Consider the following 20,243-nt stretch of genomic DNA (forward strand, 5'->3'; position numbering starts at 1 on the left):
TTTGAAGCAACTAGAAATCTTATGAAGTGAAGTGACGAATCGCTATCCGTGATGCGGCACTCTGATTGCTGTATTCGATCCAGCGAGTGGCTGCGAACTATGTTTAGGTGATTGTTGTGAGGCAACAGAGAGAGTCCGTGAATGTTGTGTGATGGTTTATCTTGGGAGCCTGGACACTGTGCTCAAAAGGGAAGTGGCGCAAATTTTTATGAAATTATTGTTGACAATAAGATGTTTACAATACGGTGGCAATGTCTAGTATTTTCTAAATAAAAACACTATATCTAGAGGTAATATCTAACAGTTGTGCTACTGCAGTACTATGCGGGTATTTTAGTACATAAGCTAACACTGTGGAAAGATAAGCTCCTCTTACGCGTGACACACATTTAGATCCGCGTTCGCGTGAAACAGTGCTGCCTTGGCCTCTTTACTTCATGTAGCACGCAAGTAGACAAGGACCGAGGGTAATTCTCATTCAAAACGACTCGTTTCCATTCTACATCTTTCTGCTGAACTCCTGCTTTACGAGGAACGCGTGACTAACCGTACCAATTAGCGATGAATAGGATGTTGAAAACACTGACCTACGAGCTTTGTAGCAGTCGAGTCTGAGGAGAGACTCCGATTCACATAGCGGAAACATCAGCACGACATCCATTGTATTGCCTTCCTGAATCAGATTTACATTTACACTGATGTAGTGTATTGTAAGAGCTCCCCAGTATAGGTAGTGTGCCGTAGAATTGAAGCCAGCTATTTGCCTGTTAGTGAGAATTTCTCTGTGTACTATAGGTACAGTCCAACTTGACACTGCAGGCAGAGAATGCTGGGAGCGCCCGGAAGGGTATCTACATATTAAGTTATCTGACGATGGTCTAAGAAGCCGAAAGCCGCTTCATAACTATTATTATTACTGTGGAACATTAATACAGTGTATTCAAATTTTTAGTAATTCGCATTACTATTTTTATAAATATAAAGTATAACAACCTCAAAAATTAATCATTGATTCAGCATAATGTAAAATTGATTTTATTGTCGGGTTACTGCAGCATATAAATAACGTTAAGGATGGCTCTTAACATTCCTGCGGTCACACTGGCACATAAATAGAAGTAAATAATGGTACGGAACAAAACTTCATATTGTTACTGATGTGTCGACAGAAGTGCCGACACAGTGTGGTTTGAGGGGACCGCAATGCACGCTATAAGCTCACGAAGGATGGCGTGAGGTCTGAAACAGGATAGTAATGAATGCTATAAAGAAAAGTACGTAGCTTCTGGAATACTTAACTTTAATCCATCCTTGTTGTACATCGCTCTTGACGATACAAGTGAGACTCTTTAGATACAAGCTATGTAAGACTAATGGCGCCTTGCTAGGTCGTAGCCATGGACTTAGCTGAAGGCTATTCTAACTATCTGCTCGGCCAAGGAGCGAGGCTTCGTCAGTGTAGTCGCTAGCAAAGTCGTCCATACAACTGGGGCGAGTGCTAGTAAGTCTCTCGAGACCTGCCGTGTGGTGGCGCTCGGTCTGCGATCACTGACAGTGGCGACACACGGGTCCGACATGTACTAATGGACCGCGGCCGATTTAAAGCTACCACCTAGCAAGTGTGGTGTCTGGCGGTGACACCACAGTTACTTGTTTAAATAATTATTGACAGTTTTCTTATTACTAACAACTTCAGAGTCGCATTTGCATTCAGGATCTTTGTCTGACAAGCGAGTCGCGTTTACACCATCCTTGGATTTGTAGAGATCGTCCGTGAAAAGCATTTTCCAGGTAGGAACACTACGCATGCATTGTTTAAGTGCATATTTTCTGAGGTACAGAGTTGCCCAGAATCAAAGCAACAAATTCTGTCAAATTCGCGATATAATCATACAGACTGTCAACAGATGTTGCGATCGTGTTCTGCACGTAAGATGGCATTCCGATCTACGGACAACCCCGCCAGCAATGATGTGAGGGCACCGATCAAGCGGGGTAATGCTTGCACAATCGCTGTGTACACAGTCAGAGACGGTGCAGTATGGCACAGAGAGAACGCCTACAGACCCTCTGCTCTGGAGGGCCATAGGAAGAATGGAAGCAGGAGAGTCGCAAACTGATGTGGCCCGATGGCTTAATCTGAATTCTTCTGTTGTTTATCGAATGAGGCAACAGTTCAGAGAGACCACAACCGTATCCAGGAGACCAGACATCAGAAAGAGTGAAGCGTTATCTGGCTGTAAAGGCATGACGGTACCGCCGTAGTACTGCACTGCAACTGGCGTCTGACCACGCAGCATCCATTGGACGTGTTGTATCGAGGCAAACGGTGCACAGGAGGCTTCGGCAGAGTGGTCTTCATTGTTGGAGACCTGCTGTCTGTCTACCTTTGGCGTGTCTTCGCAGAAGGGAACGTCTAGAGTAGAGCCGTCAACGTTCCACCTGGACGTCGAACAGTGGGCCAATTTTCATTTCACAGATGAATCCTGATTTTGTCTGAAGAGTGATTCTCGGCGGATTCGCATCTGGAGGGCATGTGAAACACGATTTCGGGACCCAAACATTGAAAGAGACAGATATCGAGGAGGATCCCTAATGGTGTGGGCAGGGATTATGTTGACCACTGGAACACCTGTTCATGAAACTGTGCGGGTGAATTAGAAAGATTCAACTACAGTCAGGTTCCGTGAGAATGTCTTGGGGTCTCATGCGCAGTGGTTGCGAGGTGCTGTGAGCCCAGACTTCGAATTGACGGACGGTAATTCTCGACCTCGTAGAGCACGGGTGGCTGGTGTTTTTTGGAAGCGGAAGACATTGCCTCCTGACTCTCCCGATTTGAATTCCATAGAGCATGGCTGGGATGCACTAGGGAAGCAGGTTGCATCACACCAGCATCCACCAACCACTCCCAAAGACTGCGAGCAGCTCTGCAGGAAGAATGGGCTTTATTGCCTCAACATGAGATTGATGACGTCATTCACATCATGTCCTGTCATTGTCAGGCCTGTATTGGTGCCAGAGATAGTCACACCCCATACTGATCATATTAACCAGTTGTCAGATGGTGTGTGCAAATCTGTTAAGTTGGAAAAAAATGAACATCATTTTTGTCAACCATTCTGCGTGTTGCAGTTGATGGCATTGTTTTCTTTACAATGTTTCTACTTGATTATCACCTCTTAATACTGTTTTGTGGCAAAATAAATGCAACCTTGCAAAATTTCTGTTTGTTGCTTTAATTTAGGACACCAGCGTAGTTTCGTTAGCGAGAATCTGAAATTAGACTGTAAGGTGGCATGGTCTCCTGACCTTCATTTCTTACATATTCCATCCTCATAATTGTATTCTACACATCAAGACGCTTCATTCGAACCCAAACTCGATAAGGTAGAGTCAATTTTGTATGAATTAGTGTAAGCGATATGCAAATCTAATAAGCAAATCTCAAGTGCGCACTGGGGTTGAAAAAGTCAAGGCTGTCATACACAACATGACGGCCACAGGAGGTTTCGTTCTAAAGAGGAAACCAGTCCGCTAGGAAGACAGTCCCTTCAGAGGGCTGGGTCAACAACATTCCTACTTCGGCCGAAGCGACCGCCCAGAGAGAAGACAGCTTTTGTCAGAGTGAAGGGATAACGACCCTCGTGTTTGAATTAAAAGCAAATTCTGCAACATTGTGTGGGAGCACCCAGAAGACGCATTTTTCACGGACTTACTGCGTAGTTACGGAGTTCTCACAGCAGGACAGTATACGCCTAACAGAGATGCTACAGATTTCCGCATTGGTCGACTTAATCGAAACGTCATTCTCCCGTTTAAAAGAGCAATGCTGACTGGTGGAATATTTCTGATGCAGAGAGTCAGAGGAGTGAGGGAAGGCAGTAAATGATATACCCTCGCAACTTTTCCAGACAAAGGGGCCGTTTCGTTGTCGCTCTTGGAGCGGGAACACGTAACGAGAGCGAGTGCGCTCGTACGTGTACGCAAAGAGCGAGGAACAAGTCTCTCCTCAGTACTTCACTGGGAGAGCACCTCTGTCGTTAGTGAATCGGAGTGATACTCTATACTGAGTCGCTCGCGATTAAGTGTTGTTCACTGTGTTGGCCGCCACACTTATTGTGCGGTATGAACACAGGCAAGAGTACACCTGTGAGCGAATACTGACTGGCATCGCAGTGGACTGCTTATCTGACGGGTGTACCACGCCAATATTTAGACTAGGTGCAGACAGGAGTCCTTGACTTCATCAAGGCGTAGGGAGAGTTTGATTGGCAAAGGTCAGTCCAGATAGAAAGAGATTGTTGTGTTACTTTTCAGCAGCGAGCGACGCAGGCAGCAGTCATCGCAGCTCACGGTATTGTGCGCTACCGCGTCCTTCCTAACAGCACACTCCACTACATTTCTCACGCGACAGCCTTGACTGTACCTAGAAAAGTTATTCACGTTGCGTAGGCACGGCTCTCATTCTGCTGAGTGAATAACATTCTGAAAGAAAAGGGACAAAATAACCTTTCCATACTTTGTAAAATAATAGCATTCCTATCCATAACAGGCAATCTACTGTTCCGAAAAGAACCCGGAAATTTATTATCATTCTGTAAGAAAAAGTTTCACTTGATTTCTCAGAATTTTTTTGTAATAAATAATATTTTTCGTTCGTTTAATGTTTTTCTTACACTAACTAGCAATACTCCCGTACACAAGCATTCCACTAGTTATGTAAGAATATATAGGGTGTTACAAAAAGGTACGGCCAAACTTTCAGGAAACATTCCGCACACACAAATAAAGAAAAGATGTTATGTGGACATGGGTCCGGAAACGCTTAATTTCGATGTTAGAGCTCATTTTAGTTTCGTGATTGTGTACTGTACTTCCTCGATTCACCGCCACATGTGTCTGACGAGAATCCGCATGCAATTGTGCAATCACGTCATCAACACAGATTTTCTGTGTACGTTTGGGCAGCATTGTTGGTGATGTCTTGATTGGGCCCCATGTTCTTCCACCTACGCTCAATGGAGCACGTTATCATGATTTCATACGGGATGCTCTACCTGTGCTGCTAGAATATGTGCCTTTAGAAGTACGACACAACATGTGGTTTATGCACGATGGAGCTCCTGCACATTTCAGTCGAAGTGTTCGTACGCTTCTCAACAACAGATTCGGTGACCGATGGATTGGTAGAGGCGGACCAATTCCATGGCCTCCACGCTCTCCTGGCCTCAACCCTCTTGACTTTCACTTATGTGGGCATTTGAAAGCTCTTCTCTACGCAACCCCGGTACTAAATGTAGACTCTTCGTGCTCGTATTGTGGACGGCTGTGATACAAGGCGCCATTCTCCAGGACTGCATCAGCGCATCAGGGATTCCATGCGACGGAGGGTGGATGCATGTATCCTCGCTAACGGAGGACATTTTGAACATTTCCTGTAACAAAGTGTTTGAAGTCACGCTGGTACGTTCTGTTGCTGTGTGTTTCCATTCGATGATTAATATGATTTGAAGAGAAGTAGTAAAATGAGCTCTAACATGGACACATGTCCACATAACATATTTTCTTTATTTGTGTGTTCGGAATGTTTCCTGAAAGTTTGGCCGTACCTTTTTGTAACACCCTGTATGTCTGGGTTCATTGGAATTGATGAATGGCCATAAAACGAAATTTTACAGTTCTCTTCCACTTGCCTATAACTCTGAACCAATAAAGACGGAGGTTATTTCCAACAAGAATAGAAGTTTTATCTGTATCTTATTGCACCTCATAGAGTGTCCCTTACCGTTGTTTACAGCTAATGTCTTTAATTAGCTAGGAAGTACGAACTTAAGTTTTTTAGCCTTTGTAGCTGAGGATCATAACCTCGGCCTTAACGTCAGAGTTGCATGATTACGTGGGTGGGTTTATGCCGGCAGCTCGTAGGTCGACGGGCGGCTCGGACGTGCTGGCGGACCTGGACAGCGACAACAGCTCGAGCAGCGTGGGCACCGGCTCGACGGGAGACCCCGGAGAGGGGGTCGTCTTCCCGCCCACCTACCTGGTGCTGTCGTTCGCGCGACACGTCCGGCCCGAGGCGCTGCGCTGGCTCGTCGACAAGATCCGCGGCAAGCGGCGGGACGGCGGCGCCGAGCTGTTCGTGCGGAGACAGCCGCTCAGGCACGGAGAGGTAACCGCTGCTCCGCTTGGGCCACTTCTTCCTCATTCCCGTCTGTGCAACTCGCTGCTGTACAGCCAGTTATTTCTCACCAGACGAAATTTTTATTTATTTATTTATGCATTTATTTTACCTGGCAAGATGAGGGCCTTCAGGCCCTCTCTCACACCTAACCAGGCATACTCAGATTGAACGAATTTCGATTTGTACAGAACATTATGGACATATCACGTGTTATACAGTATTAATGTTAAAGAAAAAATAGAGATTATAACAGTTGTACAAGGATAATTATAACTATCAAGGATAATTATATCAAGGATAATTATAACAATCAAGGATAATTATAACAATCAAGGATAGTTATAACAATCAAGGATAGTTATAACAATCAAGGATAGTTATAACAATCAAGGATAGTTATAACAATCAAGGATAGTTATAACAATCAAGGATAATTATAACAATACACTCAATACACTTACACGATCACAATGCCACAAATATAGAATACATCACATACATTCAGCAACAGAAAGATTCATATTAAGTAGAAAGGAAGGAGGAAGGGGATTTATCAACATAAAAAACCTACATTATGGACAGGTAGACAATTTAAGAAAATTCTTTATAGAACGAGCAAAAACTAGCAAAATACACAAAGCAATCACTCATATAAATACATCGGCTACACCATTGCAATTTCATTACCACTTCTACAACCTTTTAGATCACATAACATCAACAGATACGAGGAAAGTAAATTCGAAAAAGAAAACACTACATGGCAAGCATCCGTATCACCTAACACAGCCACACATCGATCAAGACGCATCCAACACATGGCTAAGAAAAGGCAATATATACAATGAGACAGAAGGATCCATGATTGCGATACTTGACCAAACAATAAACACCAGATATTACAGCAAGCATATTATTAAAGATCCCAATACCACAACAGATCAATGCAGACTTTGCAAACAACAAATAGAAACAGTAGATCACATCACAAGCGGATGTCCAATACTAGCAAATACAGAATACCCCAGAAGACATCACAATGTAGCAAAAATAATACATCAACAACTTGCCATACAACATAAACTAATGCACCAACACGTTCCCACGTACAAGTTTACACCACAAAATGTACTGGAGAATGATGAATACAAGTTATAATGGAACAGAACCATTATAACAGATAAAACACCACCACATAACAAACCTGACATCATACTCACCAATAAAAAGAAGAAATTAACACAACTAATCGAAATATCCATACCCAATACAACAAATATACAGAAGAAAACAGGAGAAAAAAATTGAAAAATACATCCAACTGGCTGAGGAAGTCAAGGACATGTGGCATCAGGATAAAGTTGACATACCAAGGATACTATCAACTGCAGGAGTCATACCACACAATATCCACCAGTACATCAACGCAATACAGCTACATCCAAACGTATATATACAACTACAGAAATCTGTAATTATTGATACATGTTCAATTACCCGAAAGTTCCTAAATGCAATGTAACATATACCGTACAGTTAAAAGGAAGTCACGCTTGATCAAGGTCCGCGTCACTTTCCATTTTTAACCAGACATAACGTCTGAGACAGGAAAGAGAAATAATAATAATAATAGTAGTAGTAGTAGTAAACATATTTTTCTTTTATGAATGTCAGTCCTATTGCTAGTTGGGAATTTTCTCGTTATATTCTTGCAGCTTGTGAGTTGCTCTCATCGAGCAGAGGCTTAAGACGACAGAATGGGGTGAAAGAGATCTAGAAGAGGAGCTAGGTTAGAGGAAGAGAAATAGAATGGTAAAATTCGAAGCTATGATGGAGAGGAGAAAGGAAGAGATGAGAGGGGCACAACAATGGAGGCTATACCGTACTTAATATGTAAGTTCTGAGTTAAATATTCACCACGTCTCTTAAGAGAGCACTGCTTGCTTATGAGAGCTCTAGAGTAGAACTACGCTGCGCAACATAATTAAAGGATAATTTTATCGAAACCCCGTAGTTGTCTCCCACCGGAACGTAAAAGTTTGAAATTTGGCTCCAAGGCGCCTACAACCTTCGTCTGTAATGACGCGAAGGCTGTCACGCTACCCTCGGGCTCGACGACGCTTTAAACAGCAAGGTGTCGACGCATGCAAAAAAAAGGCCGCAGGTCAGAAGTTCATGTGGCATATAAAGTGGATCGGTGATACATCATCGAATAAATTGCAGTTGGAACAACGGGAGGAAAATGAGTGCACTGTTGTGTGACAAGAAGGTGAGCATTGGGTTGAAAGGGAAAGTGTACAAGTTGGTGGTAAGGCCTGCTACGATATACTGGGCCAATCATAGTAGCCCAGGAAAGGAAGATGGAAGTGGCGGAAATGAGCATGCTGAAGTGGATGTGTGCGGTAACAAGGAAGGACAGGATTACAAATGAATCTGGTAGAGGAGCTATGAAAGTGGGACCCATGGGGAAAAAGATAAAAGAGAGCAGAGAAAAGGGGAAGAGTATATCGGAAACAAAGTTGAAGATATAAAGATCGAAGTAGCGAGGAGGAGAGGAAGACCGAAGATGAGGTGGAAGGATAAGATATCCGGGGACCTAAGGTAGAAAGGAAGGAAGAAGAAGTGGGTCAATGATGTCCCACTGGCACCAAATTTCACTACAGTTCTACCTAAAGCCACCGCAAACGTGTCACAGACCAGAAGGTCGTCACACCCCCTTTTATCCATATTTCATCTCTTCTTGGAATCGCGACGCCGTTTCTTATGAGCCCCGGAGGGGGAGGGTGTGCATAAAGGGCATTAATGAACCCACCCCTTTATTCGGAGCACATTTCCCCATCAAAAACAACAGGTTGCAATGCGATGAGCAGCAGAAAGACGTTTTTCAAAATCTTTGATACTGCTGACAGCTCCCTGACGCTCGAACCCTTTGAAATCTGGATTCACAAGACAGAGCGGATCAGGTTGTGGAAAGGGGCCCAAATCAGTTGCTGGTACTTGCACAAACATACAACCTTTATTTGCTAAAAACACTTAATCACACATGCCCTTAAAGGAATTCAGAAACAATACGGCTGAAGGCCAGAATACAGGTTATTGAAATTGCGTTAAGGAATACACTCGGCTGAAGGCCTTAGTTACAAAACAGAAGAACTGAGGACTTAAGGTCTGGATAACAAGAACTCCAGTAAGAAATTTTTTTATAAGGTTTTAAAATAAAGACCTTCCAAATATTAATTTAAGTAGGCTGAAGGCCTTATCTAAAAACATACCACATACATTCGGCTGGAGGCCACACACTGAACATAGAGCAACTCAAGGTTTAACGCGTGGGTAACAAAATTAAGATACAAGAGAAAATTTTCAAATAATTTTTTTTTACTTCAGACTGCTGAAGGCCGTATCTTAAAATATTTCACAAAAGCTTCAGCTGAAGGCCATATACTGAACACTAAAACAAACTAAATTAATACACGGCTGAAGGCTTCGCACAGTACGTGAGACTAAAGAAAATCACAATCCCAAACAACAGAACAGTGGTGCTCAGAAGTGTTCCAAGGGTCGGCCTGGGAAGGATACTCTAACAACAGTTTAGGTAAGACAGAGAGCCACGTGTAACACTAAATAATCGGACGGCTGACGAACCAACCAACAACCTAATCAATTCCTTTGCACCCGACCAACGGGACGACAACCGAAAATATCAGCGAGGACGAAGATCGCAGCAACGCTACGTCTTCCAGTGTTGGCTTCTAACTACAGCCAAGGCACAATAACCACTCAAGAATATGAACAATCACCAAGGTCTGTCGAACTACACGCCGTGCCGGACAACATCAACACGGCGAGGAAACACACATTCGCTGCTCTGTCCCAACCGAGCGACTGCCTACTCCAGTACCCAGACAGCATTGATAACTGCTCAGTGCAAATCACAGAAACTACACTCAGTTCCACGTAAACGCTTGCACCAAGAACTGCGACAATCCTAAAACCAATCACTGTGGAACAACAAGGAGAAACCACAAGTCGACACACACAGTTTCCATAAGCGGTCGGTGACCAAATACACGTCGTGCGACAAGACGATCGACCGTACGACCAACCAAGGTCGTCCCCACTCACGTTACATGTGTCGGCAACGGCAGGGCGAGTCTTGGCTGTCCGGAGCTCACTACAGCTCCAACCTGACTCAACTCAATGTCCGTTCGGAACTCGGAGACCCGGCGACCCGGGCACACTGGCTCGGACCCAACCATGCAGAGGGAACACTTGGCCACTGGCCACCCGACATCTCTGCACAAGGAAGGAACCGACCCACGTCCGGCAAGATGACCAACTGACGAGGCCCAGAAATGGTCAAAAGACCAAATACATGTCGCCCGATGAGAAGACCGACCGATCGACCAACCAACGGTCGTTCCCGTTCCAGTCTCCTTCCGTCGGACAGTGCATGTGTGTCGCCAGTGGTCGGCGAGTACTGGTTGTCCGGACCTCACGGGCGCTCCGTCCTCGACTGAACTCCCGACACACGACGACCCGGAAATACTAACGGTCGCTCTAGAGAGAGTAAGACAGTGCGCGTATCGATAAGCACTGCTGCTGCCACTCACTGGCAGGGAAGTCAGCAACTTAGTGACGCCAGTAATTCGAATAAGAAACGAGGCGACAGTTCCGTAAAGACAAGCTGTCGAGTAAGAAACGGCATTGACACAAGCCGCGCACGGCTCACTCTTCTCTAAGGACATAGTGAAACGGCAACCCCCCTGGATGTGATCTCGCCGCTTTGGAGTGCAGTGCGACCGCAATTTTTGCTCTGGTATACAGGATTCCTATAATGAATTCAAAACAATTGGACGAAATTCGAACGTGATCCGAAACAGCACAGGGTCTTTCACTTTCTCAGTGATCCTGTTTCACAGCCTCCTGTGGCGTGATGATGATGGGATGCGATATTGACAGATCCGTGAAAAAAACTGTAAAGGGTCCTCTAAGGCTAGTGATTCCACCCTGTACATCAGAGTGAAAATTGCGGTCACACTGCACTCCAAAGGGCGAGATCATACCCAATGGGGTTGCCGTTCCACGATGTCCTTAGAGAAGGGTTCAAGCGCCAGGGAGCTCTCAGCAGTATCAAAAATTGCCAAGAATGTCTTTCTGTTGCTCATCACATTGCAACCTTCATCACGTTGCCCTCCATGGGGTGGGTGCACGCAACGACTGTGGTTATATTGGGTTAGATAGAGCAGCAATCAGTCGTGGAATTAAGTTGCTTTAATATGCCGTTTCTAGTCACAACGTAGATCAGATTTCGACCTGACACAGGTCGAAATCTGATCCGCGTTGTGACTAGAAATGGCATATCAAAGCAACTTAATTCCACGACTGATTGCTGCTCTATCTAACCCACATTGCAACCTGTTGTTTCTGACCAGGAGATGTGTCAAGAACGTCTTTACGTCGCTCATCGCATTGCAACCTGTTCCTTTCGATCGGGAAATGTGTGGGAATCAACGTTCCGATGAAAGGGGTGGCTTCATTGACGCCCTTTGGCACCCCCTGAGGCCTTTCCGTGTCGACTGTGAGCGGAGGTGTATCAGAAATGTTTCCTTTGGCGACTGATAACAAACGGCGTTATTTCAACGCTGCGCGTCGCGGTTCTAACCTCCATCGCAGAGGCGTCAAAAGAAAGGATGAAATGTGGGTGAGAGGATGTACTGTATGTCGACTTTTCAGGCACGTGACACGCTTACGGTGGCGTTAGGCACAATTGGGGTGAAATTTTATTGCCAATGGATATCATTAACCCACTTTACACGTCACATGAATCTATGACCTCCGGCCTTCTTTTTCCGCGTGCATCGACACCTTACTATTTTGATCGTCGTGGAGCCAGAGAGCAGCAACGCAGGGTGCCACGATTTGGCACCACGAGAGAGGAAGATTGTAAGCACCTCAGAGCCAAATTTCCAACTTCCGTGTTTCAGTGGGAGGGAACTAAGGGGTTTCGAAAAAGTGATACCTTAATTCTCTTGCGCAGTGTAGCATGTCATTCATGTTGACCTCACAGCTCTCACGTAAATCATGGCATTGAAGTGGGGTGCATGTTCCTGTCGGATGTGTGGAATCAACGCAATAAGAGGGGAGTACATGGAGACCGGACACAGTGGCAAGATGGAGCCACATTATCTGAACGTTCGTGTGATAACACGATGAATGTAATTGTCAATTTTTGTTGCTGTATCTATGTAAATTCCCCAACGTATCTACAAGGAATCATGGACCACTCGCAGTCGTGTAAAAACAGTAATGGTAAAAGTATCTCAATCGACGGGGAAATGGGACGATTATCACACCCCCTCCATGGCAGTTTTAAAACCGAAAGTAATCCATCTCGGTTAGTTTCCGAGCACACGTTGAGAAAAGAACTGCATGCAATGGACCTCTAGATGCAGTAGCTAGCAAAAGGCCATTGCCCACAATCGAAAATAAGACTGCGCGCCTTCAGTGTGCCGATTCTACTCTCTCCACATGATCCAAGACGTCTAGTGCATTGTTTACGAAATGAGGCGCTTTACCCACAGTTGTGCGGATGCATTTCAGGGCGTACGTGGTTCTGTAATCTATCTGAAGATGCATTTTGTACTAAGATGTCAGGAACAACCATTCAGATAGGTCAGCCAGGATTTTTACTTCAACATTCTTGGTGACCAATACGTCTCATCTTGAGGATGAGTGTGTTGTGTACTTCCATCTTCAGACAACAGCTGTTTTCACAGGGATACATGCGTGCGTTTCTGCCTTGACGAGCCCTTAGCCACCCTATAGTACCTCAACTGGCCCTCTACATCATCCGAGCTTAACCACAATGGAAATGTTTGGGACTATTTACAACAGCGGGGAAAGTGCATAAATTAACATTACCGCAATGCCATGTCCGCTTAAGCTGGATATGGCATACCTGAGGAAGCTTGTGGGCTGGCCTCCTCGTCGAATTGAGTCCATTATCAAGACTAAAGACGATGTTACACGGTATTAGCTTAATGTCTCTTCGGAGTGACTAGGTTTATTCTAAATCACTGTCTGTGGCTTCGTGATTTTTTTTTTTTTTTATTACAGGAAATAGAAAATAAACGGTAATAATAGTTGCAGAGATGGACAGATAAACTCTGTTTTCCCCTGCATCGGTTGTAGTTGTCTGTTGTCTTCAGTATTTATGAAAAGCACAGTTCTGCACTTCTGAATATCATGAACATCAGTCCACTGTCACAGTCCATCGCCAACGACGAAGGTGAAGGAGCGTAACACTCAGCTCAGGTGGACCGGTTAATGAGTCACGGAAGGGCTTCAATAGAAAGTTCCGCAAGAAATGAATGCGCAATAGGCGTGCGAGGTAATGCCATGACAGCACAGAGCTATCTGTGCGCAACAGGTTGCGAGACGGAACTGTCGGAACTCTGAGGCACGAATGACACTAATTTATTTGAAACTAATTGTTCCCTGCCACGCGTTACTGTGGCTCCATCTGGTTAAATGGAAAAGAGAGAAAAGAGAAAACGCATCTTTCTAATACGTATGGGAATATGACAAACGTCATAATCTCCTCCTCCTCCCTCCTCCTCTTCCTGTCTCTATCCATCTGCTCCTCCCCCTATCTTCTTCCTCCTCCTCCTCCTATCTTCATAAATCTCCTCCTCCCACCCACTCTCTCTCTCCATCCATCTCCTCCTCCTCCCACCCTCTCTCCTCTCTGTCTCTGTCCATCTCCTCCTCCCACCCTCTCTCTCTCTCTCTCTCTCTCTCTCTCTCTCTCTCTCTCTGTCCATCTCCTCCTCCCACCCTCTCTCTCTCTCTCTCTCTCTCTCTCTCTGTCCATCTCCTCCTCCCACCCTCTCTCTCTCTCTCTCTCTCTCTCTCTCTCTCTCTCTCTCTCTCTCTCTGTCCGTCTCCTCCTCCCACCCCCCCCCTCTCTCTCTCTCTCTCTCTCTCTCTCTCTCTCTCTCTCTCTGTCCATCTCCTCCTCATCCCCCCCCTTTCTCCATTTGCTCCTGTCCCCTCTCCTTGTCCAGCTTCTCGTTTCCGCTTTCTGTGTTTATTTCCTTCCAACGTCTGTCCATCTCTTCTTCGCACTCTCACTATCCTTGAGCCTTGTTTATTGTTATTGCAAATTCAAATTCTGTAGTACGAGTAGTATTCAAATAATAAGCCATAAGTACAACATTCCTGTGTACTAATAGTGTTTCCCAGGGTGAGGCACGTACGATGCAACACCCTTTTTGTATTTCGTTAACGGCTACACATATCGAAACGTGGTTTTCGGAAATGTTAGAGCATCAAGAGCACGTATTTTTGTTTGGTTAACATTTTTAGCGTTAGTATCAACGGAGATATTCAAGCAAGTACATTTTTAAATGGAACTATGTACTTTTTATAACTGCATTCGATGGCTCTTGAAAAGATAATTACAGTGATACAGCATTTATTAATGTTGACGTTGAAACATATAGTAAAAAAAAAGGAGAAATGTTCTAGAATTTGAGAGCACGGTGGCCGGAATCAGCATTACCGAAGCAAGCAGAGCTCTCGTGCTACGCTGTCATTATGTCAACAAATTTGTCTGGTTACTTGTCCGCTCATTTCTGCTTCAACATTCGTTGCGTGCAGACCTGTACCCTAATAAGGAGAAGTCGTATATGGCACTTTAATGTAGTGAATGTAAAAGAAATGCCGTATCAACAGTACAGCAGTACAGAGCTTTCCTTCTGGATTGTCACGACGCTCCAGGCAACTGCCTGAATCAATAAGACACAAGGGCGGGTGGGTTGCTTGAACGTCAAAAAGAGGACAAGAGAGAAGACTGAACTGACAGAGAACACGAAGCAGCTCTTCTAAAACGACAGTGAATCCGCACAATGGTACGAGACATATAGCAAAGGCATGTGGAATCAGCTAGACGACCGTCACTCATATCTTGCATCGACAGAATTTCCATCCGTATCATCTGTCACTACATCAGACACTCGACGACCGCGATTTCGAACGTCGTACATAATTTTTGTCGGTTTGCCCTTCAGCAACTGAGAGAAGACCCTACGTCTTTCCAGGGTGTGCTCTTTACCGATGAAGCAACGTTTACTAACCACGCTAATGTAAATTTGCATAATACACTACTGGGCAGCCGAAAATCCACACTGGCTTTGTTACCAGGTGTATAAGTATGAAACCAGTGTTTGGTTGCAATAATTACACGTCTTTTGTTTGAAACTGATAAACAATATTTTATTCAAAATAATCTCCATTGCTATTTACACATTTCTCCCACCTCTCCGACAGGCTGTGAATGACAAACCAGAAAAGGAGTTCTTCTTTTGAAGGAAATCAGTCAACAAGCCATTTTCGTACATTTTCATACGAATTGAAGCTTTGCTCAGCGACAGCGTGTCCCAGTAATGGAAATAGATGATAATCGGGCGGAGCCAAGTCTGGAGAACAATCCGCATGCCCAACTGAACGTCTCGATCGTTTCCCTGACCCGTTTTGCTGTGTGATAATTCGTTATCTTGGGGCAATATGACTTTGCGTTTCCTTTTTCCATATTCCGGTCGTTTTTCACGTAATGCTCTATGTAAATAGATGACAACCTCCCGATCCCACCAAACACAGAGCATTGTCTTATTTCCAATGCTGTTTGGTGTTTCAGTGGATATCGATGGTTTGCCTGGATTTACCCATGATTTACGACGCTTAGGATTCTCAAAATATATCCATTTTTCATCGCCTGTCACTATTCGATGGAGAAACGACTTTCTTTCGTATCTGGCGAGCAGCATTTCAGAAGTGGTCTTTCGATTTGCTTGCTGTCTTTCATTCAGTTCATGCGGAACCCATTTTCCCACTTTCTGCACCTTTCCCATAGCTTTCAGCAGAAGAGAAACGGCTTTCTGCGCCACATTCAATTGTTCCGCGAGTTCCTGTTGAGTCTGAGTATCATCTTCATCCAAGTTCGCCCCCGGTAGCTGAGTGGTCAGCGCGACAGAATGTCACTCTTAAGGGCCCAGGTTCGATTTCCGGCTGGGCCGGAGATTTTATCCGCTCAGGGCCTGGGTGTTGTGTTGTTCTAATCATCATCATCATTTCATCCCCATCGACGCGCAAGTCGCCGAAGTGGCGTCAAATCGAAAGACTTGCACCAGGCGAACGGTCTACCCGACGGGAGGCCCTGGTCACACGATATTTTATTTTTTATCATCATCCAATAAGGTATGCAATTCGTTGCCTTCGAACTTTTTTGGAGGTTTCCCGTACTCGTCGTTTCTCATGCCAAAATCACCACATTTGAATTTTTTGAACCAATCGAAACATTGTGTTTTCCGTAGAACATGTTCGCAGAAAGCTTCGACAAGCATTCGATGCGATTCTGCAGCAGTTTTCTTCAAATAAGAGAAAACCAGTGCTGTCCGCAAATCCTAGTTCATAGGCGCAAAACTAGAAATGTTTACGGGTTTCAAACAAATGTCGATCTATGGAACTTGGGTTACTGTGTGTTGACATTCGTGATCAGCCGTTACAGGAAGCAGATGGCACTGCAGACGCGATCCCACGGTCCCTACACTGACGGCTAGCACCGTCTATAGGGAAATTCCGGTTTCATACTTTTACACCCGGTACGTGCAACGTCAACGGCCGTGGAGCGTAAACGTATGGTGTGGGAACATAGGAAGTTACACTGTGGGACCTTACTTCATCTCGGGCGTTCTAAATGGACATTCGTACGGACACTTTCTGACAAATTCTGCTGTTTCTCTAGAGGTTGTGCCACTGGGTATTCGACAGTTGGTGTATGTGCCTGCAACACGACGGTTGTCCAGCTGACTCGTCCGTGTTGCAACGCAAATACTAAATGAGAACTTTTCCGGACGTTGCATAGGACGAAATTTGTTGTCAAATGGCCTCAGAGGTCCTCCTATTTGAATCTCCATTTCTTTCTTTGGGGATTACTCAAAGATGCAGCCTGTGACGAAGCTCCAACTATGCCGGACGATATGTGCTGTCGAATCGCCAGTGTATGCTCTACTATATCATCCACTGTAATTACATCTGTTCATCTTCCTACGAACGGAGATTGCAAACGCGCCTTTCAGTCCATGGTCAACAGTTTGGACATATGCTTAAATATAGGATAAAGTTATTTTTTTGGAAGACAAAATTCATATTATGTGATTTAGATGGTTACTACATCATTGTTAGTAATTTTTTTATTTCATTTCGGTATGTACCAAATTTCACTGCAGTGTCAAATAAGTCGACAGTGTGTGTTACAGATAGCTGGTAACACTGCCATTACGCGCTTACGTTCAGCATGAAACGACGTTCCGTTAACAATATTATTTGTTCTGCGATGCACAGGTGGCCATCAAAGTATTTTTAATAGAATGTGTAGTTCAACGAATGATATAATTTTGAGCAGTGTAGGTAGAGACAGTTGTCCGACAGCACGTATTTTGCCCTCAGAAGCACATAGCCACATATAGGAAAATATAGGTCGAATCTTCCTTCTAACATTTAGATATTTAATACAGTAGTTGCTTTTTGCAGAAGAGAAGGTCTCTCTATTTTTGAAGAATGAACAGTTGATTTCTCTGTATATCTCTCGTAAATCTGGGAGGATACTCAAATGTGAAATAATTTCCTTAAGCCCTTTAAGAAAGGCCAGATTCTAGCCTATGTTGTATTTCCGTATACAACATTCGTACGTGAACCTCCATCTACGTCGTTAAGTTGGTTCAAGGGAAAATAAAGTGCAGGCCTACCTTACGGCATATATACAACGCAGCCTGGTCGGTGACGCCTGCTTGGCAGTGTTTGACCCACAAATGCCGTTCCCAGCCACTGTGCTCTCATATTCTAGGACATTTCTAGAATTTTTTAAAGACAGGTTTTTACGTCAGCATTGACAAACGGTATATCACTGTAATTGTCTTCTCAAGAGCTATCGAAAGCAGTTATAAAAAGCATACGGTTCAATTAAAAAAAAACTTACTTATTTCAATATCTCAGTTGATAAAAACGTTAACAAAAACATACATGCCCTCGACATTAACATCTGCTGAAAAGTGCGTTTCGATATGTGTAACCGTTCACGAAACAAAAGGGATGTTAAGTCTTCCGTGATTCACCTATTATCTTATGTCCGTCCGAACGTTCATTAGAGTATTGTGTAAAAATTTGAAGTTACTCGGTCATAAGCTTCGAAAGATTTTTGGTAATACCTTTTCCCCTTTATATATATTGCTTCTTTATTTATATATTATCCATACTTTTTTAAATAAGTTGTACGTAAAATCAAGCGCGCATTCTAATGCTTCGTCGTGCTAAAGTTTCAAAGCAATCGGTGAAGAAAATTCGAAGATACGCGATTTTGAACGAACGAACATTTAAAATTTTATTTATATTGATCACTGAAATTTCAACACTAAAAAGAAAAACAGAGCAATAAAACCGGATAGTTTTGTCGTTGCTATCCAAAAGCGAGGTGAGTAAAGAAAACGCGTTTCTCTATTGCTGAATCATACCCCCAACAAAAATTTTATTGTGTCTGTCGTGCGGCCTATAATTTACGTAATATGTACGATTCTGTAACCGTGTTGTTTTAACTGTAATTTAGATATCACTCACCCGATACCCAGCGGCCACTGTCACTTAACACACGAAAGCTCTTACAAAATGTTTTACGATGGCGCTATTCCGCTGAACATTTGTATGCGTAAAGCCGGGTTCACACACGCAACTACTGTGGCGCCACAGCTTGTAGATTTCAGAAATGGCATCGGGAACTACCATTTACACACGAAGCCACAAAATCTACATTGTTGCACAGCTTTCAATATGGCGTCAGTTGAAATCAAATGGCCGGGTGTGAATTAGATAGCGCAGGTTATGGCAATAGCACTGTGACAAGATTAAATACAATACTAAATGTTGGATCCGAAAAAATTTCGCACAGGGGTAAATCAGGGGCCACGAACGTATTTATGAAAGAAATAATACTCGAAGACGAAAATTCTATCTGCAGTGGCAAACTAACCAATAACTGGTATGTAAATATCATTAAGCCATTTTTCCAAGATTTTAGGATCTTATTGTGTTCGTCGAGATAGGCATCACACTTTGGACCTTTTTTCTGCATACAATCTACAATTTATACAATGCATGGTCTTTCAAATCACGAAGTTAATACATCTAACTTTTTCGTTTACGTATATTAGATTTATTTATTCACCCCAAAATCTTTTAAGATTGGGGGATACGTTATCGGTTTACACACACACACACACACACACACACACACACACACACACACACACACTGCTGCCGCTTAAAATCAGACATCGGTTGTTGTTCCTTAGTTTCAGAAGCTGCGAAAGTGTAACTGCTGACTGCTGTTGACAAGGAAAAAAAAAAAGGCTCTGAGCACTATGGGACTTAACTGCTGAGGTCTTCAGTCTCCTAGAACTTAAAACTACTTAAACCTAACTAACCTAAGGACATCAGACACATCCATGACCGAGGCAGGGTTCGAACCTGCGACCGTAGCGGTCGCGCGGTTCCAGACTGTAGCGCCTAGAACCGCTCGGCCACTCCGGCCGGCCGCTGTTCACAATTTTTTCAGTATTAATATCAAAGCACACTGAAGTCTAATGGAGCACAGCAGCAATTAGTCCACGATAAATCCGACAGAAACTGAACTTTTTGTGGCGTAACAATAGTTGCGTCTCTTAAGTACTCACACTAAAAACTGGGATTTCACACATGTAACTGAAGTATGCTACTGGCTGTGGCGACACTTGCTGCTTGTGTGAATCCGGCTTAAACGAAGGTCAGGAGCGCGAGGGACCCACCTCGGCAGGTCTCTAGCGGAGTGTGCTGCTCAGACAGCGCATCAGCGGGTCTCAGCCGGCGTGTGCGCCTGTCAGAGAGCTGATTTACGCTGTTTATTGTTCTTGGCACCGCGTGCATAAATTACTGTCTCTCTCTCCCTGACAATGGGACTTTCAACAAACAG

The 20,243-nt window shown here is 44.1% G+C and overlaps 1 protein-coding gene across 2 annotated transcripts in view; it reads left to right on the forward strand.

Annotated features, from left to right (window-relative positions):
* The window catches only part of LOC124596011 (anoctamin-10), a 321,895-nt gene that overhangs the window by 135,981 nt on the left and 165,671 nt on the right, over positions 1-20,243 (forward strand). For both annotated transcript variants that reach the window (XM_047134964.1, XM_047134965.1), the window contains exon 4: positions 5,919-6,169. In XM_047134964.1, the coding sequence (XP_046990920.1) occupies positions 5,919-6,169 (251 nt within the window). The remainder of the gene's footprint in view (positions 1-5,918; positions 6,170-20,243) is intronic.

The sequence above is a fragment of the Schistocerca americana genome, chromosome 2, assembly GCF_021461395.2.
Source record: "Schistocerca americana isolate TAMUIC-IGC-003095 chromosome 2, iqSchAmer2.1, whole genome shotgun sequence".
In the NCBI taxonomy this organism is placed as follows: Eukaryota; Metazoa; Arthropoda; class Insecta; order Orthoptera; family Acrididae; genus Schistocerca; species Schistocerca americana.